Source organism: Pantherophis guttatus, chromosome 3 (genome assembly GCF_059756535.1).
Source record: "Pantherophis guttatus breed Tessera chromosome 3, ASM5975653v1, whole genome shotgun sequence".
Lineage (NCBI taxonomy): Eukaryota > Metazoa > Chordata > Lepidosauria > Squamata > Colubridae > Pantherophis > Pantherophis guttatus.
In genome coordinates, this window is record NC_142065.1 from 117,231,787 (window position 1) to 117,255,114 (window position 23,328).

Here is a 23,328-nt window from a genome sequence, read left to right on the forward strand (position 1 = left end):
GTCATCGGAGAGGCCATCCTGGAAAGCGTCCCTTAACGCTGCATCATTCCAGTCAGAGTCCTGGCCCAGAAGCCGAAATTCAGCCACATATTCCTGCAGGGGGCACTTCCCTTGACGGAGGTCCTTGAGGCGCCTGGCTGCCATCTGAGTCTTCAGGGGGTCCTCGTACATCACCCTCAGATGTTGCCAAAAGCCCTGATCATCTGCCAACAAGGGGCTATTCTGCAGCAATAGGGGCGTGGCCCATTGGGCGGCATTGCCAGAGAGGAGGTTAATTACGAATGCCACCCGAGCCCGGTCATCCGGAAAGTCCTCTGGCCTCATAGCCATAAACAGTTGGCATTGTCCCATGAAGGCCGGGAACATCTCCTGCTGCCCAGAGAACTTACTTGGTACGTTGATAGGGCCATTTCCGACGGGGAGTAGGAGGGTGTGGGGGGACAGCTGCAGGAGCATTTCCCAAAGCCAGCTGCGCAGTTAGCTGGCCGACTTGCTGCTGCAGGAGCTGATTATCAGCTTGTAGCTGCTGTATTATTTGTTGCAGTTGTGGGTCCATCTCGGTTAGAGATGGGTTAACATTTGTGGTGACGAACAAGATGTTCTGTCCCCACCCCCATGCACACACACCAACAGACATTCAGGAGTTAAAGACCAAACCAGCCGGCAAAATCCTTTTCCTTATGATAACGGAACTTGGCAACAACCTAGTGGCTGCCTGCCAAGAGTTTATTATTTACAAAGAGGAGAGATAACTTCTCCCCACTTCTGATACATCAAAGGAAAGCAGCTCAATAATTACAATCAAGTCCAGAGATAATCCCATCAAGTCTTAAAGCAAAAGTCCAGCAATGCAGAATGGCGTGGAAGCTTTCAGCTTTGTTCGTCACAAGGTTTGACTGGACACTACGCTCCCTTATATATCCTGTGGGGTGTGGTCCAGTGACTCAGCCTAATCTCGGGCACACCCTTTCTTCTGTTGCGCGTGCTTATCTCTGCGACGCTGGCATGGCTCCAGCCAAGACTCATTACCCTCATCACTGTCCATCTGTGTCTGCGTGGACGTGCTTGGCCCTGGCCCTATCTCTTGCCCTTCGGCGGACACCGAAGGCATTGCCAGAGAGGAGGGTCCTGGAGAGGGAGGCCTTGCCAACTCCTCCCCTTCACTCTCGGAGTCCTCTCCTGACGATGACACAGGCTCCAGTAACGGAGCCACAACAAAACCTAAAACGTGGCTTCATCCAACCAGCTAGGCTGCGTGTAGCCACCCCGGTTCTATTCCGGAAGAAAAAGGATTTGTCTTATCGCCTGGTGGTTGACTATCGGACCTTGAATGCAACCTGCGTAGAAAACGTCTACCCCCTGCCCCTCATGAAGGACATGCTAGCCCACCTGGGCAAAGGAAAGATTTTTACTAAGCTGGACTTGCGGGACGCGTATTATAGAGTTCTGATTAAGGAAGGTGATGAATGGAAAACTGCTTTCAACTGCCCGCTGGGATGTTTCCAGTTTCGGGTGTTCCCTTTTGGACTGCAAGGAGCTCCTGCAGTGTTCATGCAACTGATCAACGAAGTACTGCACGAACACCTTTACAAAGGGGTGCTGGTCTACCTTGATGACATTCTTATTTACACCAAGACCATGGACGACCACGTAAAACTGGTGAGAGCCGTCCTGAAAAAAATTAGAGCTGCTGAATTGTATGCTAAGCTATCAAAATGCAAATTCCACCAGACTAAAATTGACTATCTGGGGTATCGCATTTCGCATGATGGGATAGAAATGGATCCAGAAAAGGTCTGGGCCGTGTTGGAATGGGCTCCCCCATGCACCAACAAACAACTACAAAGTTTCCTGGGTTTTGCTAATTTCTATCGACAGTTCATCCCCTCGTTTGCAAAAATTGCCTTACCGATTACTAACCTTCTGAAAACAAAAGGAGAGATGAGGCCAAAACCCTGCCGGCCTCTTGAGTGGACTATGGACTGTCAGGCGGCTTTTGAGAAACTGAAATGTCTGTTTGCTGCCGAACCGGACCTTAAACATCCTGACATGGAAGCCCCGTTCATTGTTCAGGCCAATGCCAGCGATGTGGCCATCTGGGCGGTGTTACTCCAAGCAAATGCCGAGAGGCATTTGTATAGGCAACCCTGTGCCTATACTTCTCGGAAATTATCGGAGACTGAGAGGAGGTGGGCCATATGGGAGAAGAAGGCTATTGCTGTTCATTGGGCGCTGTTAACATGGAGGCATTTCCTTGAAGGGGCGAAGCACCCTTTTGAGGTGTGGACTGATCACAAAAACTTAGACGCTTTAAAAATGCCATGAAAACTGTCGCCTAAGCAAGTCCGCTGGGCCCAACACTTTAACCGATTTAATTTCTCCCTGCGCTACCTTCCTGGAGGGAAGAACTTTATGGCAGATGTCCTCTTGAGACTGCCTCAATATAATAGGGTTCGAGAGGAAGTAACAGATGGCCATAACATCGATACTGTAGGTGGGAGGGGCAGATATGGTGGGAGCAGGGGGCCACATCATCTTGCGGGAGTGCGTCCTCGCTGGTTGCAAGCGGTGGCACGCTCCGACCCTCAAAGCTCTTCTCGTTCCCCAGGTTGTACGGAATCTCGGACCCCAGGCCTTCGGCTGATGCTATGCAACGCCAGGTCCGTGGTAAATAAAGCCCCCCTCATTTGTGACCTTATTCAGGAGGGGGGTGCGGACCTGGCGGGTATTACGGAGACCTGGTTGGGCCAGGAAGGGGGAGCCCCCCTTGTTGATATGTGCCCACCAGGTTTCCGTGCTTTCCATCAGCCAAGGTCACAGGGGAGGGGCGGAGGGGTGGCAGTTGTTATTAACGAAGGTCTTGGACCGAGGGAAGCCACTGTTCCTCAGACGGCTGGATGTGAGTCCCTCCTTGTGAAGTGGGGTCATAGGGTGCAGTTGGGCTTGCTAGTCACGTACCTGGCTCCCTGCCACGTGGCAACAGCCCTGCCTGAGCTGCTTGATGTTATAGCCGCGGTGGCAGTTGACACTCCCAGGCTTATGGTCATGGGGGATTTTAACCTGTCATCAGTCGGCGAGACGTCTGAGGTGGCTCGGGAGTTCATGGCTTCCATGACGGCTATGGACCTGACCCAGTTAATTTATGGCTCTACTCACATGGGGCGGACACACACTGGACCTGGTTTTTGTCTCTGGACAGTGGTCGAGTGATCTAGAGATAGGGGATATAGCGATTGAACCCTTGTCATGGTCAGATCACTCCCTCCTTCGCCTGGACCTCCGAACCGCCACACCCCGCCGCAGGGAGGCGGAACCAACTAGGTGGTTCCGCCCCAGGCGCCTGATGGATCCTGAGAGATTCCAGATGGAGCTTGGGCCATTTCCTGAGGTTCTGGCACACGACTCGGCTGGAGACCTGGTGGCCACCTGGGATAGGGCGGCGGCTGGAGCTTTAGACCGAGTCGTGCCTTTGCGGCCTCTGACCCAGCGCCGGTCTCACCTGGCTCCTTGGTATACTGAGGAGCTGAGGGAGATGAAGCGCTGGAAAAGACACCTAGAGAGCAGTTGGAGGGCTAGTCGTTCTGAATCCGATCGAACACTGGTAAGATCTCATATTAAGAATTACCTAGTGGCGATAAGAGTAGAGAAGAGTAACTACTTTTCTGCTCTTATTGTGTCATCAGATAATCGCCCAGCCACCCTGTTTAGGGTGACCCGCTCCCTGCTCCACCAAGGGGCGCGGGAAGATCCCTTGGAGGGTAGAGCTGAGGATTTTGTACAATATCTGTATGACAAAATCGCTCAGATTCGGGAACAGCTGGACTCTGACTGGGTTGATCCAGGGGAGATGACAAGGGCAGGTCCTGAGAATATTATTTGGGAAGAGTTTGATCCTGTGACTCCCAAAAGCGTGGACAGGATACTGAACAGACTAAATGCGACCACATGTTTATTGGACCCGTGTCCCTCCTGGTTGGTACTGGCCTCCCGCGAGGTGACACGAGGCTGGCTCCAGGAGATTATAAATGCTTCTTTGAGTGAGGGTGTCTTTCCCGCTGCCTTGAAAGAAGCAGTGGTGAGGCCCCTCCTCAAGAAGCCCTCCCTGGACCCAGCTGTGTTAGCAAATTATCGTCCTGTCTCCAACCTTCGCTTTGTTGCGAAGGTTGTTGAGAGTGTGGTTGCACGACAACTGCCTCAGTACCTGGATGAATCGAATTATCTAGATCCGTTCCAGTCGGGCTTCAGGCCCGGGTACAGCAGAGAGACAACATTGGTCGCATTGGTTGATGATCTCTGGAGGGCTCGGGACAGGGGTTGCTCCTCTGTCCTGGTCCTATTAGACCTCTCAGCGGCTTTTGATACCATCGATCATGATATCATGCTGCACCGGTTGGAAGGGTTGGGGGTGGGGGGCACTGTTTTACAGTGGTTCTCCTCCTTTCTCTCTGACCGGTCGCAGTCTGTGTTGACAGGGGGGCAGAGGTCGACCCCGAGGCCCCTTATATGTGGGGTGCCGCAAGGATCGGTCCTCTCGCCCCTTCTGTTCAACATTTATGTGAAGCCGCTGGGTGAGATCATCCGTGGTTTTGGGGTGAAGTACCATCAGTACGCTGATGACACCCAGCTGTACATCTCCACCCCAGACCACCCCAATGATGCCCTCGAGGTGATGTCCCGATGCCTGGAGGCCGTACGGATCTGGATGGGGAGGAACAGACTCAGGCTCAACCCATCCAAGACCGAGTGGCTGTGGTTTCCGTCGTCCCGATATAGTCAGTTGGCGCCATCTCTGACTATTGGGGGCGAGTCGTTGGCCCCCACAGATGGAGTTCGCAATTTGGGTGTCCTCCTAGACTCGCGGCTGTCTTTAGAACAACATATGATGGCCGTGGCCAGGAGGACTTTTTATCAGGTTTGCCTGATTTGCCAGTTGCGTCCCTTTCTGGATCGGGACTCGTTACGCACGGTCACTCACGCCCTTGTCACCTCACGCCTGGATTATTGTAATGCTCTCTACATGGGGCTCCCCTTGAGAAGCGCCCGGAGACTCCAACTGGTCCAGAATGCGGCCGCGCGGGTGGTGACGGGAGCAATGTGGCGCTCTCATGTGACCCCCCTCCTGTGCGAGCTGCACTGGCTCCCGGTGGTCTTCCGGGTGCGCTTCAAGGTTTTGGTTACTACCTTTAGAGCGCTCCATGGCTCAGGACCAGGGTACTTACGAGACCGCCTCCTGCCACCAGTAGCCTCTCACCGACCAGTTCGCTCCCATAGAGAGGGGCTCCTCGGGGTGCCGTCAGCCAAACAATGTCGACTGGCGGCCCCCAGGAGGAGAGGCTTCTCTGTGGGGGCACCTGCCATCTGGAACGATCTCCCCCCGGAGATACGGAGGATCCAAGACCTACGCATCTTCCACCGCGCCCTAAAAACGTTTTTATTCCAACAGGCTGGTCTGGCCTAACTCTCCCTTTTAAATTGGCCTTTAAATTGGCTTTAAATTGGGTTTTAAATCTCTTTTAGTTAAATTTGGATGTTTTAATCTTTGAACCTAAACCTAAATTATTTAATATTTTTAATAGTTTTTAACTTTTGTATGTCTTTGTATTTATTTATGGCTGTTCACCGCCCTGAGTCCCTCGGGAGTAGGGCGGTATACAAATATGAAAAATAAAATAAAATAAAATAAAATAAAATAAATAAATAAATAAATAAATAAATAAATAAAATAATTCGTCCGGTTATCCCCTCGAAACAGCTGGCGGCACCAGTGGTTACCAGAGCCCAGGCAAAAGTAGATCTAACCTTGTCTGGTGACTTGAGCAAGCAGTTGAAAGAAGCACTAAAAACTGACAAGTGGTTTTTAGCCCACTCCAATGTGTGTACACTTCAGAAGGGTCTCGCCTGGGTGGGAGCCAAACTGTATGTCCCCGCCAGCCTGAGTGGGACAGTATTACAATATGCCCATGATGCTAAAATCGCTAGGCATTTTGGCTTCGTGAAGATGTTACACTTAGTTAAATGACAATTCTGGTGGCCGGAGCTGAAGAAAGACATAGAAGCATACATGGCGAGCTGCCCCATATGTACTTCAGGAAAGAGGCCTCCTGGGAAACCACCTGGTCTGCTTCAGAATGTAGCCAGGCCAGGAGCCCCATGGAAGAAAATCTCCATGAATTTTATTGTTGAGTTGCCTGAAAGTGGAGGAAATACAGTCATTTGGGTGGTTACTGATTTGTTTTCTAAACAAGTGCTTTTTATTCCATGTTCCAAGAGCCCTTCGGCTAAAACTCTGGCAAAATTGATTGTCCAACGTGTACAGACTACACGGGGCTCCAGAGTGAATAATCTCAGACAGAGGGGTCCAGTTCACCTCCCACTTTTGGAGGAGTTCCTGGGGTTGTTAGGCTCCACCCAAGGTTTAAGCTCCGCCCACCACCCTCAGACCAATGGGGCTTGTGAAAGAACTAACTCGGTGTTGTAACAATACAGATGTTACATAAATTATCAGCAAGATAACTGGGCGGACTTGTTGCCATTTGCAGAGGTCGCCTATAATAACTCTATACACAGCAGTACTGGGTTTACCCCCTTTAAGGTAGCCTCCGGCCAAGACTTTGTGCCCATCCCGGAGTTACCTCAGGAAAACCCACAGATACCTTCTTTGGCTGAATGGATTGAACAGCTGCGTGGTACTTGGTCCGTAACACATAAGGTCCTCGACGAGGCTCACCAAGCTCATAAAGTCCAAGCTGATAAGAAAAGACTTCAGGGTAGAGATTATAAGGTAGGAGATAGGGTTTTCCTTTCCACCAAGTACTTACAAACTACCCAAAAGTCAAAGAAACTTGGGCCCAAATACGTGGGCCCTTTCCCTATCATATGCATAGTTAACCCAGTTACGGTGCAATTAGAGTTGCTTAAAACCTTGCGAAGGATTCATCCGGTGTTTCATGTCAGTTTGCTGAAACCAGAGCGTTTGGCCCCTTTGCGTCCAGACCAAGAACCTCCTCCTGTCCCCATACTCATTGAAGGGGAACAGCATTTTGAAGTCAAAGAAATATTGGATTTGAGGAAACATCATGGTAAGGTGCAGTACTCGGCCTGGAAACATTTCTCTTTAGCTTAGTCTGAAGGGGTAAATAAGCGAGATGTTAGGGCTCCGAAGCAGCTGCAATTATTTTATTCCAAATATCCTGATAAACCTTAATCTTGGAGCTGTACTCATATTCCTGCTTATGTAATTATCTATTTTCCCTTATTCTGTTTTTCTTGTAGGAATAATGTCTCTTCTGCAGGAGGGCCGAATGTCAGCCTCCGCCTTTTTATTGCTTGATTGCTTGGCTGCCATTGTAATGGGGGGAGCTGTTTGAATGTCTGGGAGGGGGGAAGTGAGCTGGTGAAGAAGAGGGGAGAAAGTTTTCCTCAGCATTTTCTATGCAGCTGGGAAGAACGCTGATAACCACTCAAGGTCAACCGTTGTGGCATACCAGGAGAATGGCACCATTGGAAGCTGCACCCCACATGACCCTTGGGGGGGATGTGGATTGGATAATCCTGACTGGACAATTGGGGGGAGGGTTTTAAGGATGCTTTCTATATGTGATATGCACCTATTGCCTCAGACCTTGCTTTTCTTTGGTTGCATTCAGTTCATACTCAGTAAAAGTACCTTTCTCTATGAAAATGGAGTCGGGGTTTTTCTTTCTTGAGTACTGAAAGGAGGCACACCTGACAAGCACTTTTAATTTTTTGTGTCAATTCTTCTTTATCTAGTAAATTCAGTTTATGTTTTGTTAATTCCACTTGATTTTTAGATCCTTTGTGGTTCTTTTTGTAATTCTATTTCTAGTCTTTTATACTCTTCTTCTAATATTTTTTGGTTTTGTTTCTTACTATTGTTCATTCCCATCTAGGTTATGACTAATCCTCTAATAAACGCCTTAGCAGTATCCCATACATTTTGCAGTGAAGTCTCTTCTTTCCTATTCTCTTTAAAAAAAAGAAAGCTAGTTCTTTTTCCATAGTTTGAATAAATTCCTTATCGTTTAATATTGATTGGTTCAGCATCCATCTCAATTTTCTCTTTCGTCCTTTCCATTTAACTTTTATTGGGTTAAGGTCTGCCCAAATGCTTGTTTCTATTTCTATTTCCTGCAAACTTGATTTTAATGTCAGCCCTGGAGGCATATCTTCAGGGCTGCCACACTTAGTGCTGTAGGAAACTGGGAGGGGGAATTGCATGGAGTTGTAGAGATATCTAGCCATAATAACGTTCTTTTCTCTCAGAGTCAAGGACATTCTGCCTGCACCTGGAGTGTGTGACTGGGAGGCATCTCCAGTTGGGACAGTGCATTGATTGGACCATGTGATGGACATGTGGGTGCAGGGGAAGGGACTTGGACTTCCTTTTGGGTGGGGAAAACCTGGAAGCTTTCAGATTCGGGTTTTCTCAGAGGTGCCAATATGACATCTCTAATAAAATGGAACGTTGATGAACTTCTAGCCTCCGAGTCTTCTTTCGTTGGGGATGTTACTTGGAACCCTGACATTTAACTCAGGTGACATCCATATCTTATCTATTCTTGACCAAGATGTATGTCTATTTGAATAAAATGAATACTGGTTTTTCTTAGGGTATATCTCTCTCCATACATCTTGAATGCCTAATTCTTCTGCCATTTTGAAAAATATCTTTGGAAGTGTTTTCCTAGCTTTTTTGCTTACTTTACTACTTTTATAATCCAGTTCTGCATCTACAATTGCATTAAAATCTCCTACCACACATATATTTTCATATTCCAATTCTATTATTTTCTTATGGAGTTTTCCATAAAAGTTTGTTTGTTTGTTGTTTGGTGCATATATTGCTACCAAAAGTATATTTTTATAGGAAAAAATTCTTTTTTCTTTTTTCTTCCACTGCCTGGTTTTTCTTTTTCTTTTTTTTCTTTTTTTTCTTTTTTCTTTTTTTTTCTTATTTCAGTTTCCATTTAGGGGGAACATTAGTGTTTGGTTTTGTTAATATTTTTTAAACTTATGGATTAGGGTATCAAGAACCTGAAGATCTGTGGTGACCAGGACAATAAATGTGGATTATAAATATTGATTTACGAAATTTGGATTATAAATTGGGCGATTTGAAAGTAAAGATTAAAATGAAGAAGCAACCACAACATTTATCATCACCATCAATAACAGCAGCACCAAGCTCCGCAGCACAAAAAGCAGCAGAAACAACAAGACAACAAGACAAAACCATGGAATTAAAAAGCATGGTACAAGCAATGCATGATGACCTTAAGTAAATGAAAGAAATGACGGGCAGAAATGAACAAAGATTGATAACAGTGGAAGATAAAGCAGAAACGACAGAGAAAAAGGTGGAATTGATGGACTATAAACTCACAACTACAGATAAAAGCCAGGAAAAGACAATTATACAGCTCAAGATGGACAGGGCAGATTTTTACTTAAGATTCCAAAATATAGAGGAAGAAAAAGGTGAGAATTTACTAGAAAAAATTGCTGGAATATTAGTGGAAGTTATGAAAGTCCAGAAAAGATAGATAAAATTTACAGAGTATATACAAGATATGCGATGAGGAATAATCTACCCAGAGAAATATATGTTAGATTTACCAAAAAAAAAAAAACACTGAGAACAGAGATTTTGCAATTTATGAGGAACACAACAATACAATATAAAGGTAGAGATATAGTGGCATTGAAACAAGTTCCAAGAAGAGTGAGAGATTTAAGAAAAGAATACCAATTTTTGACGAAACATTTGATTAAAAAAGGAGTGAGTTTTAGATACTAGAAGGAATCTTGGTGAACTTACAAGAACAAAGGCACAGATTGGATACAGTAGAAAAGGCAGAGCTATTTTATCGGCAATATATAGAACAACAAGAAGAAGCAAAAGTGAGAGAAGAAGAAGGGGCAAGCTGCCAGGAAGAGAAAAGAGAACAACTAACTGAGACAACCAAGGAACAAGAGGAAAGAGCATTGAGAGGGGGGGCAAAAGCAAAAGAGATAAAAGAACAAAGAGAAACAAGAGTGACTAGATCTACTAAACAAATAAACAAGTAACAATGGAAGAAGAAGTAAAAGTAATATCAGTGAATATAAATGGACTAAATTCAGTAATAAAAAGAAGAAGAATATTCAATAAATTAGAAAAATTAAAATTAGAGATTATATGTCTACAAGAAGTTCATATTAAGAAACAACATAAGTATCTATTGGAGCAAAAGAAATTGGGAATATTATATACAACACTTGCCAGTCAAAGTAAGAGGGGTAGCATTATATATTAAAAAAAACAATTCAATCCAAACAGGTTTTTGAAGATGAGGAAGGAAGGATATTAATGGTCCAAATAACTATGAATAAAAAAAAAACATTGTTAGTGGCAATATATGCTCCAAATGATAATGGGAAATTTGGGAAATTACATAAATTACATAAAAAAATAATAGAATATGAATATGAAGAGATATGTATATTAGGGGATTTCAATGCAATAATAGACAATGAGTTGGACTATAAACCTACAAAATTAAATAGGAAGATAAGAAAAACATTGCCAAAAACTTTTTTCACAATGATAGATGAATTAAAAATACAAGATGCTTGGAGGTGAAGCCATCCAAAAGAAAAGCAGTACACATTTTACTCAAATAGACATCTATCGTGGTCAAGAATAGACATGATGTGGATGTCAACAGAATTAATAGCTAAAATACAAGAAATTGATATTGGAATAAATGTATGGGTAGACCACAATCGAATAATAATGACATGGAAAGGGGGAAAAGAAAAATGAGATGGACTTTAAATCAAAAATTACTAAATGAAAAAAAATTTCAACAATATATGGAAAAAGAATTTACTTTCTTTTTTAAAGAGAAAAAGAAAGAAGATACATCTTTACAAAATGTGTGGGATACCAGTAAAGCATACATTAGAGGATTGGCAATGACATATTTAGGAAAACGAAATAAACAAAACAGACAAATGCAAAAGAATTTAGAGGAAGAATATAAGAGATTAGAGATGGAACTACAAAAAAACCCGCACGACAAAAAGATTAAAAATTTGTTGGATTTGCAAAAAACATAAGATGAATTTAATGGAAAATGAAGAATTGGTGAATAGAATAAAAGCTACAAAGCAAAACCTTTTTTGAAAATGCAAATAAACCAGGACGATGGTTAGTATATAAAATGAAAAAAGAGAAAGAAAAGAAATTAATAAGTCAATAGATCAAGATGGAAAGATATGTTATAGAAGTGAGGAAAAGAAGAGGATAATTAAGAAATATTACAATGGATTGTATCAACAAGAAATACTAGAAGAAGATGAGATAGAACAATATTTGAAGAAAATGGAACTGCCTACAATCCCGGAAAAGTTCAAAAAATTATTAGAAGAAAGAATATCTATGATGGAATTAATGGAGGGAATTAAAAGACAGGAAAAAAAGTATATTTTTATAGTTCATTGTTACCTCCACCATCAAAATTCTCCCATCTTCATCTGCAAAAATTTGCCTAGCGTTTATTGTTTCTTTTATGTATAAAGCTACTCCTTTTGCTGCGCTAAAGAGGAATATAATTTCCCAATTTTCGGATACTCCAGTAATTTATTGTTTTGTTTTTTAATATGGACCTCTTGAAGACAAATTAAATCTAACTTTAATTTTCCATATTTATTGAAAGTCCTTTTCATGGGAGAATTCAGTCCATTTATGTTAATTGACAATAGTTTCATTTCTTCTTCCATAATTTTACTTGTAGATAGGTCTTGTTGTTCTAGTCATTCTTGTTTTTCTCTGTTCTTTTATCCTTGTGCCTTCTTGTCTTGTTCTTTCCTCTAGTTTTGTTTCATCTTCTTTTTGTTGTATGTTTCCCCCTCCTGTAGCTTCCTCTTGTTTTCTTTCTTCTATTTCCTCTCTTGATCTTTTTTCTTCGTATGGCCCAAAATGTTCCGCTTTTTCTATAAAGTCCAGAATTGTTCCGCTTTTTCTATGGAGTCCAGTCTGTGTCTTTGTTCCATACAAGTCACCAGTATTCCCTCTAGTATCAGCCATCTGAAGTTTACTCCATGCTTAATTAGTTGTCTTGTCAAGAACTGGCATTGTTTCCTTGTATCCCTTACACTTCTAGGGATCTGTTTTAGGACTACTACGTATTTCTTTCCCTTTATATTTCAGTGGGTCATCTCTTACTCTTTGTAATATTTCCACCCTTATTGCTTTCTTGGTGAATCTCACACGTACCTCTCTAGGAAGTTTCACCTCTAAAGTCTCCACCAACAGTTCTGCCATTATCTCTGCAAGGTTTTCCCCTTTTTCTTCCTCAATATTCTGGAACCTCAAGAAATATTCAGCCGTAGCCATCTCCAATGTGATTTATTATTTTCTCTTGATTTTTGTCTGTCTATGTGAGTCTATAGTCCCGTGATGGCGAACCTATGGCACATGTAGCCATATCGGTGGTCATGCAAGCTCAGCTCCGGCGCGCATGTGAGCGTCGGTCAGCTGTTTTTCGGGCCTTCTGGGCCCACCAGAAGTAGGGAAACAGGCGGTTTCCTGCCTCCGGAGGACCTTGGTGGGAGTGTGCAGAAGGCCCATTTTTCTCTCTCCCCAGCCTCCAGAGCCTTTCTAGGAGTCTGGGGAGGGTGAAAATGGCCTCCCCCCCGAGACCCTCTGGAGGCCAGAAATGGCCCGTTTCCCAACTTCCGGTGGACCGGAAGTCCCATTTTTTGCTCTCCAGAGCCTTTCTAGGAGTCTGGGGAGGGTAAAAACGGCCTTCCCCGCCTCTCCCCCCCCCTCGGAGGCCAGAAATGCCAACAACGGGCTGTTTTCAGCCTCCAGAGGGCCTCTGGGAGGGTGGGGAAGGCCGTTTTCGCCCTCCCCAGGCTCCTAGAAAGGCTCTGGAAGCTGGGGAGAGCAAAGAATAGGCCTACCATGCCATCCTGTGCCGGGAGACGGGGGTCACAGGGGCAGGGCACATAGAATTATGGGTGTGGGCACGTGCACACGCGACCACACACACACGCTCCTGGCACGCAATGGCAAAAAGGTTAGCCATCACTACTATAGTCCATCTCCATTTTTTCTCTGTTTGTTCTGCTTTCTCTTCTACTTTCTGAATCCGTTGTTCATTTTTATTATTTGTTGAATATTCTCCATTTTATCATTCCATCTTTTCCATTCTTACCTTCATGTCTTCATGCAGTAATTGAATCATTGATTTCATTTCTGCCTGCATCGTATTCATTTTTTCTTGCTACAACATAGTGTCCAAAGTTCTTTGACCTACTGGGCTAGATGCTACCAATACTTGTGCTGATGATGACCCAGATGCATTTTCCCCTCTAATTTACTTAAGTTTGAAGTGCTTGTCATTTTGGGCAGCCTTAGAGGATTTAAGTAAGTTAAAGGAGGTAATTAATACTAACCCAGATGTTATAACACAAATTTCACAATCACCTACCAACTTTCCTCTTTTAAAAAGTCTTTTCAACAATCAAAATACCACAAAACCCCTTTTCTTTTTTCCCCCTCTTCTTATTTTCAATCTTGAAACAATTTCACTTTGTTATTGTAATCCAAAAAAAGTTGTTCGTTAGTCCGAGTTTTTCAAAAAATATTCTCTTCTTCTCTTGATAAATTTGTAATCCACATAGGCCCACCAAGCCCCAAAGCTTAGTCATCAAGGCTTATAAATCACCAAAAGGAGAGTTCAAAAAGGAGACGTTCCCTGCTATTCCCAGCTTCTGCTCACTTTATCTGTTTAGCTTCCACATAAGTTCAAAGAACTCCACTGTTTAAAAAGTCATGTTTCACTTTCTGTCTCAGCTATCCAGTATAAACAATTTGCTGGTGCAGGTGTTGTTTATAACAGCCAAGCTTATCTTCAGCAGACCTTCAAGGTCATATTTTTTCTCACTTTCACTTCTTCCTTTCACTTCTCTTGTGTTTTTCTCCACCAGTAGATGTCGCTGCTGCTCTATTTCTCTCCCTTTTCTCTCTCTTTAATTTATTTGATACTATTCAGTCCAAGCTTTTTTTTTCCAAAAAAGTTCTCTGGGTCAGAATTCCATAATCTAAAAAGTTTTCAACTTAGTCAATATTATAGTTAAGTTCCCCAGTTCAGCTTCCTAGCTTCAAATTTCTTTTTCTCTTCTGAAAAGTTCTCTTTTTCCAGATCTATAGATAGCTTGCTCACCACTTTTCTTGAGGGGTGGAAAACAAACAATTCCACCTCATCCTCTTTTCACCAAGGCTAGCTTTAAGGGGGCTCTTTCCTCAGCAGAAGTTGAAAAATCTCACCCAGATTGACCACACTGTTCCTCAGTCTTTTATGCTTTCTATATCGGTCGGCTGTCACAGCTTCATGCAATGGCCATCTTTTTCTTCCCACCAGATTGAGAGTTTAGTCTGGATCAATCAAAGAAGTTGCTTGTCTCCTTGTGATCTACGGAGTGTCCTCTCTATCTTCATCACCCCTCCAAGATGATTTGGGTCCCTCAGAACCTCCTAGCAAGTCAAATTTGGTGCAATTCCATGGAGCCCCTTGGAGATGTGCCATTTTGCTGTGATGTCAGCCCCGCCTCTCTTAGATGAATAGATTAACACTTGCAATTAAGAAAAAGGAACAAACTGAATATTTTATGATATGGGATTTATTTTATCAATGGTTAGATAACAAAAACAGAAGTTAGAAACATGGAAATATAAGGAAAAGATTAATGAAATAAGGGAAATTTGTTAAAATAGAAAAGTAAATATGATTATTATTTTTATTATTACAGAATTAATATCAATGTAATGAATATTGTTGTAAACATTATGATTACTATCTTTCAAACTATTTATACCCAGACAACACACTGATTGAATGAAAGACTTCCACTCATCTCCCTTCTTAATCCGTATTCAGTAATATGCTTTCCTCAAGTCCAGCTTAGTGAATACCTTCCTTTTGGATAGGTATCCTAGAATGTCCTTCATGGGAGCGGGGGGGAATACATGTTCTTGACACACACACCCCATAAATTCCACGCAAATCCACGTACAGTCTCATGGATCCATCCTTCTTGTTGAACAGTACAGGGGCTGGCACCTGGGATTTTTCTGGCTGAATGAATCCTTTCACCGGGTTCTTGTCCACAAAATTCCTCAACTCCTCCATCTCCCTGGGGGTCATTGCATACATCTTGGGCTTAGGCAGTTTCATCTCAATTGCACAGTCTGTAGGACGATGGGGAGAGAGCATATTGGACTTCTCACTGAACACTTCCACCAGGTCCCTGTACTCTCTTGGGATGTGTGTGCGCGAAGCAAACTGGTAGTAACACCGGTTGAAACCCACCATTGGAACAAGTATAAACTAAAGTATTTGAGAGAAAATGGCTAGTATATTAGGCATTGTACTAATACACTAAGACAGTGTACACTTCATTTTTTGTTTTTTAATATTTTAGCTTTTGTTTGTTTCTGTGTCATTCCAGGAAACAAAAATGTTGGCTGTGCAGTCACATCATTACTTGCTTCAGAGTTGATCAAGGAAGATGCTCTTGGTGCAAAAAAACCACGCAGAGGACTTAAAAAGGATGATGATGTAGAGGTCACTGAAGAAACTCTTGATGAAACCACTATGGGGGCAAGCAGTCGTCAAAACTAGAGCTGGGTGACACCTAGGACCAATGTCTTTGGCATGAAACCTGTTTTACAAAGGAGTTGAAACAACACTAAGTCACTTTGCAGTTTTCCCTTTCACACTTATATACATGGGATAAAGAGGCAAATAATTTAATCACTTCAGCCTGTGTCATTCTAGAGCTGTTTTGCAAGATCTTTAAATTTGTGATCATATTCTTTGAATCTTAAATTTGCTTTCTTCCTTCTTGTCTCAGTATCAGAAATGCAAAGGTTTTTGCTGATTTAGTAACATGCTTGGAACAAATGTGAGAGTTTATGCCTGTAGTTACCTACTTCCCTGCAGGCAGGATTGGGAACACATTCCCAAGAAGAAAAATATGGCACAGAAGAGAGGCTAAAGATCAGAACCTAATCTGCCCATGTATCTCACTGTATTGATGTTGCCAAAGCAGGAATGCAGCAAGCTGCCTTAATTATGACTTTTTAAATGTTTTGATTGGGCATCTGCATCCCAAGATTTTTTTTCTCAAAAGCCTTTTCTTCATTAGTGATAATAGAATGAACTGATCCATTCAAATATAGGAGGGAGGATTGTTGGATATCTTAGCTAGATTTGTCTTTTTCCCTTGCACTGTGCATTTTCTTTTCTCACTTGCTTATCATATACTGGGAAAGAAAGTGACTCAGAGATCATTTTATCACTGTGGTGACAGGGTTCTCTGCAAGCGTTGTGAAGAATTTTTTCTTTGAATTGAAATACTTTTACTGTTCTGCTCAGCTGCTCTTCCCCTTTTTAACACAAACTTACTAGTGAAATGGTAATATCAATGACCTATTGAGAAAGAAAGTATGGATAGTTTGCTGTTGCTGCACTTGCATGCTTTTGAAGTAAGATTAATAAAGTGATTTACTCAGTCTCAGAAAGGGATTTTAAGCCCTCTTTAGTTTGAGTGAAAATGCTCACTGCAACTGCAAAGGAATGAAGCTGAGATTGTGTTTCTTCACTGAGAATCAGTCATGGAAGACTGATTAGTAAAATTATGCATACATTTAATCTTTTGTGGCAAAGTCCTTTGTATAGTATAGCACATGGTTCCAAATATGCCATGTAAATTTCACATAAATTAAAGCTTGCTTACTTGCTTGCTTTAATGGGTAATATGTAAATCAATGTATGTTAATTGCTATATGGTGGTGGAGGTGGACTGGAGCCCCCTCCCCCCCCGCCTGCCCCCCAATCCCATAAGGCCACTTTGACAGTAGAACTAATTTTTAATGAAATTTGTTTAACAACGAACTTCAGTGAAGATAAAAGAAAAATAACAAATATATACATACAATTAAAATTGTGTATTCTCTGGTATTTCAGGGCAACCAACCACTATCTGCCAATAGACTTTCTCCCATAGCATGTAGCCAGCATGTATGCGTGGCAGAAAGAGAAATTTATAACATTGGCTGAATATGATGGGTCTCAGATATATGTTATGAACATCTGAAAACTTCCAGGGCAAATCATTGGATGCAGCCAATGTACAATTTTTAATGAAATTGATGCTATTCACTAGATAAAAAAATTAAGAAATATATTTTCATACAACTTATCTGGAATTGCCAATAGTCACGTGAATCTACTCGACTCATTTTTACTTTCCCCCCCCTCACAGATATAATACATAATCTCCCATATGAGTACTAAATAGCATACAGTATCTGAAAAATTCTGCAACAAGAAAAAGCAAATGTACACATAGAAGTCATAGAATCATAGTGCTGGAAGGTACGTTGGAGGTCTTCTACTGTAGTCCAATCCCCTGCCCAAGGCAGAAGTCCTTATACCACCCCAAATAAATGAACGTCCAATCTTTTCTTGCAAACCTCCAGCTTCCAGAACTCCAGAAGGTAAGCGGTTCCATTGGCTAGTTGTTCTCACTATCAGGAAATTTCTTGTTAGTTCCAGGTCAGATCTTTCTATAACAAGTTTCCCCCTAATGCTTTTCATCCTGCCCTCAGGTGTTTTGGAGAATAAATCAACCCTCTCATCTCTGTGATTGCCCCTCAAATCCTGGAAGACAATGTTGTCAGCCCTAATCCTTCTCTTTATTAGGCTAGACAGACCTACTTCCCTTAATTGTTCATCATATGGTTTAGTCTCCAGACCCCTTATTGTCTTATTGTCTTTGTTGCTTTTCTCTACACTCTTTCTAGGATCGCCAACAGCTTTTTTGTAGCATGAGATAGTACTGGACATAGTATTCTAAGTGTGATCATAGAGTGCCGTATAACATGCTACTATCACTTCCCATGATCTTGATGCTATCCCTCTGTTGATGCAACCTAGGACTGCATTGGGTATTTTTTGGGGGTGGGGGTGGTAGCTGAAGCACGCTGCTGGTTCATACTTAAGTGGTAGTCCATTAGGAGTCCTAGATCTCTGTCACAGTTATTATTTAGCCCAGAACTGCTTATTCTATAACTCTGCAATTGATTTTTCGTGCCTGAGTGTAAGATCTTAGTTTTCTCACAACTGAACTGCATCTTGTTGGATAATGCCAGTTTCTCTAATCTGTCAAGATCCTTCTGAATCTTAAGTCTGTCTTTCAAATTGTTAACATAATGAGTTCTCCTTCTATCCCTTCTTCTAGATCATGGGTGTTAGACTCAAGGCCTGTGGACCGGATCTGGCCCGTGGGGTGCTTAGATCTGGCCCACAGGGCTGCCCTGGAAACAGTGAGGGACCAGCCCACAGTGCCTCTGCCAGTGAAAACTGAGCTCACGAGGGCTGTGGGTGACCTTCCCGAGCTCCGTTTTCACTGGCAGAGGTTTGCAGGAGGCCGTCCCAGCCAAAAACAGCACTCAGGAACCTGTTTTCACTAGCAGAGTGCTCGGACCACCACAAGCATCCCCTGACACGAGTAACGTCAAGCTGGCCACGCCCACCCTGGCCCCCCAAGGTCAAACAACCCTGATGCGGCCCTCAATTAAATCGAGTTTGACACTCCTGTTCTAGATCATCTATGAAGATGTTGAAAAGTACTGGGCCCAAGACAACCTTGAGGTACCCGTCCTCATGCTTCCTTCCTTGTAGATGTAGGACCATTGAGGATTATATACTTGGTGTATGTGGTCAGCCAATTGTGAATTCATCTGGTGGTGGTACTGTCTAACCCACATTTTTCTGCCTTACGAAGAAATAGGCTGTGCTCCACTTTGTCAAATGCCTTACTGAAGTCCAGTCATACTATATCCACATCATTTCCCGAATCAACTAATTTACCATTTTATTAAAGAAGGCAATAAGGTTTGTTTGTCATGATCTGTTTTTAACAAATTCATGCTGGCTTCTATTAATCTTCTTGTTCATTTCTAGGTGCTCACAAATACACTGCTTAATGATCTTTTCTAGGATTTTCCTGGGTATTGATGATAAGGTGATTGGTCTGTAATTTCCTGGTTCCACTTTTTTTCCTTTTTTTGAAAATTGTAATAGTGATAGAGTTGGAAGGGATCTTGAAGGTCATCTAGTCCAACCACCTGCTCTCACACGAGATCTATACTATTTTTGATAGATGGCTGTCCAATCTTTTCCTAAAAGCATCCAGTGTTGGGGAACCCACAATTTCTGGAAGACTGCTATTATGTCACCCCTGATCCTTCTTTTCACTAGAATAGGTATACCCAAATTCCTAAAATCATTCTTCATGTTTTAGTTTCTAGGCCCCTAACTTTGTTGTTCTTTTCTGAACTCTTTTCAAAGTCTCAACATCTTTTTTTGTATTGGGGTGACTAAAACCGGATGCAGTATTCTAAGTGTGGTCTTGCCAAGGCTTTGTAGAGCAGTACTGGTAGTTCACGTGATCTTGATTCTATTCCTCTATTAATGCAACCTAGGATCAGACCCACATCAGCTCTTTTCCAGTCCTCTAGTAGATCCCCTGTGCTCCAGGACCTTTGAAAGATTTTATTCAGTGGTTCTGCGATCCTGTCTGCCAGTTCCTTCAGTATCCTGGCATGTAATCCATCTGGTCTGGGTAATCTCATCTTATCTAGAGTTGATAGCAGGGGTGAAATGCTCCTGATTCGGACCAGATCGCCCGATCCAGTAGCGATGGAAGGCGGGTGGTTCGGAAAACTGGTAGCAAAAATCCCTGCCCCCCCCATGCCCAGCTGAGCCATCAGAGGCTTTTTTTTTTTTACTTTTAAAAGCATTTTTTCTGCAACCTCTTCGGCGGAAAAAATGCTTTTAAAAGTAAAAAAAAAACCTCTGATGATCACACGGCTCAGCTGGGATCATCAAAGGCTTTTAAAAGAAAAAAAGGGTTTTTTTTCTTTTAAATGCCTCTGCCGATCCCAGCTGAGTTGCCTGATCGGCAGAGACTTTTTTTCTTTTAAATGCCTGTAACGATCAGGCAACTCAGCTTGAATCATCAGAGGCATTTAAAAGAAAAAAAGTCTCTGCCAATCAGGCAACTCAGCTGGGATCGTCAGAGCCTTTTGAAAGCATTTTTTACATGGTTTTTACTTTTAAATGGTTTTAAAAGAAAAAAATAATAATTGGCCACGCCCACCCAGTCACATTACCCCCCCACCAAGCCACGCCCACAGAACCGGTAGTAACAAATTTTAGATTTCATCCCTGGTTGATAGGTCTTCTCTTACCAATTCCTTGCCTACCTTGACCTATATTCCTGTTCTGTCTCCTATGGTGCTTCTTTTGATAGGTTGGACTATTTTTGATAGGTTGGATTATTTATTATTTACCATCTCCCATCAGTGGACCTATCATTTCCTTGCCTTGCTTCTTATTCCTTACATACTGAAAGAAACTTTTTTTGGCATTTTTGGCATTTTTTTGCATGTCTTAGTTCCTTGGTTCACCTTCCTATCACTTCATCAAGAAATATCACTCAAGTATTACCTTTTCTGCCTCACATTTTCAAGAATATGCTGTTTATTTTAGAATGGCCATGAATCACATACATATATTTCTTTTTCATAAATACCCAGCTCCCTGTTCAACCACAGCAGGTTTAATGGCATTTTCAAGTTACTTTTGGTTTGGAGAGTAAGGACGGTAGTAATGTCATTTCCTCCCACCCCCCAAATTAATATGCTGCCTCATGAAAGAAAATAAATGACTGCATTTAGGGAAATGACTATGGAACAAAATACTTCTGCTGAACTCCCTTTGGCAAATACCAAACTTGTTCTCTATTTCTCAAATGCAGTCTTCATGTTCTTCCCTAAATAATTGTTAGGGAATTGTCAGTCCTATAAAATGGATAAAAAGCAATGGGTGGAAGCTTGTCAGAGGGAGATCCAGCCTGGAAATGAGGAATTTCCTGATTGTAAAAACAATGAATTAGACAGCTTCACTCTCAAAGGTGGGGGTGCTCCATCCCTGGAGGTTTCCAAGAAAAGATTGGACTGTCATCTGTCCAGGGTAGACTCATAGGGGTGCTCTTGCCTTGGGCAGGGGTTGGACGAGAATATCCCTTCCAGCCCTATGATTCTATGATTTTATGAAAAAAATGTGTACTATATTTGAGGATCCTTGCTGAGTAAAATTGGACTACTGCATATGACAGCTGGCAGAAAGTCAGAGCTTTTTCTTCCATAGCAATAGTAATAGCTCTTAGACTTTTATACCACTTCACAGTGCTTTACATTCCTCTCTGAGCAGTTTACAGAGCCAGCATATTGTCCCCAACAATCTGGGTCCTCATTTTACCCACCTCGGAAGGGTGGCAGGCTGAGTCAACCTTGAGCATGGAACTGCCAAACTACAGGCAGTCAGCAGAAGTAGCTTGCAGTACAGCATTCTAACTACTGCGTCACCATGGCTCATATAAATGAATAGCTTTAACTGTTACTCAGGCACACATAATAGCTGATTTAAAAGCCAATGACTGAATCAGGCTACAGATTGCTTCCATTCCCCTCCCATTACTAACAAACTTGTTATTTATATGTTAAATAACCAGTGGTGAAAGTCAAAGTTTTTCCCAGAAGTTGTGAATGCTCCAACACCGGAAATTTTAAGAAGATGGCTTCACATGGTGTGTTTCCATGCCGCCATTCATTGTCTTCTTGAAGAATAAAAGGATACATTCACTTCTATGGAAGAAAATGCTTTGTAGTATTGGGGATCACATTTTGAGCAATCAAAATTCCTTCATGGCCTATACATAAATGTTTTATCACATTTGAGGCAAGTCTGATCTTTCTACATATAACCTTATTTTTCTGGCCTAAGAATTCATTTTTTTATTTCAGAAGATGGTTTTTGTTGTTAGTTGCGAAGTCGTGTCCGACTCTTTGCGACCCCATGGACAACGTTCCTCCAGGCCTTCCTGTCCTCTACTATCCTCTGGAGTCCATTTAAGCTCACGCCGACTGCTTCAGTGACTCCATCCAGCCAGTTCTCTGTCGTCCCCTTCTTCTTTTGCCCTCAATCTTTCCCAGCATTAGGCTCTTCTCCAGTGAGTCCTTCCTTCTCATTAGGTGGCCAAAATATTTGAGTTTCATCTTCAGAATCTGGCCTTCTAAAGAGCAGTCAGGATTGATCTCTAGGACTGACTGGTTTGATCGCATTGCAGTCCAAGGGACTCGCAGGAGTCTTCTCCAGCACCATAGTTCAAAGGCCTCAATTCTTTGGTGCTCAGCCTTTCTTATGGTCCAACTTTCACAGCCATACATTGCAACTGGGAAAACCATAGCCTTGACTATACGCACTTTTGTTGGCAGGGTGATTTCTCTGCTTTTTAGTATGCTGTCTAGATTTGCCATAGCTTTCCTCCTAAGGAGCAAGCATCTTTTTATTTCTTGGCTACACTCTCCATCTGCGGTGATCTTGGGGCCCGGAAAATAAAATCTGTCACTACCTCCATTTTTTCCCCATCTATTTACCAGGATCAGAAGGTGGTACATCGTGTTAAAAAAACAACCCTCCCCCCCTCCCAATCCTCACACTGAAATGCAAGCATTTGACCATGGCATTTCACCCTGAGTTGGTACAGCAAGGGCCTTTCACCCACAATAAGATGATACTAAATGGGTGGGATTCAAGCAGTTTGGTTGAAAAAGCTTTATCATCAGTCTGCATGATGTTCTGCTCCCTGGAGTTAATCTTCTAACTGTTCTGCTCCCTGGAGTTAATCTTCTAAATACTGAATATCAGTGACTGGGAGAGGGGGGATTTGTCTGTTAACCACTTTGTTACGTTTCCGCATGTATTTAATTCCCCACTCTCTTCATGGGTCAAGATTTAGCTTTCTGATAGTTCTCAGGGAAAAGCAAAGCAATAAGATAATTTCTAGTGTGTAAAAATAATTTGTTGCAAATTGCCAGTCAGAAAAAAGATTTAATAGAATATTTTCTGCTACAGATTGGAAAATAGATTTAAGCTCTTTAAATAATTTCACCATGTTTGGGGGAAGTGTTATACATCTTACTTCCAAAGCTTATGATGTGCCACTGGGAAGTTTGCAAATCTTTTTTATTTTAGTTTATTATTTTTCATAAAATAAAAATAAGTCTTATTTCATTGTTCTTTTCCCTTAGAGTGAGTTTGTGACACTGGAATCTTATGTTTTGTTGTTATATTTCAAAAGAGTAAAACATATAATAGATAATAGTGGTTGTGGGAGGAATAGTCT

The 23,328-nt window shown here is 42.4% G+C and overlaps 1 protein-coding gene across 2 annotated transcripts in view; it reads left to right on the forward strand.

Annotated features, from left to right (window-relative positions):
- Positions 1-16,594, forward strand: part of DIAPH1 (diaphanous related formin 1) — a 196,226-nt gene extending 179,632 nt beyond the window's left edge. Inside the window, exon 27 of one of the 2 annotated variants that reach the window (XM_060686588.2) lies at positions 15,520-16,594. In XM_060686588.2, coding sequence (XP_060542571.1) covers positions 15,520-15,692 — 173 coding nt within the window. In that variant the 3' untranslated portion in view covers positions 15,693-16,594. Of the gene's footprint in view, positions 1-7,272; positions 7,464-15,519 lie in introns of those variants that run through there. The other variant, XM_087891213.1, reaches the window with a different exon arrangement.
- The last annotated feature ends 6,734 nt before the right edge of the window (positions 16,595-23,328 follow it).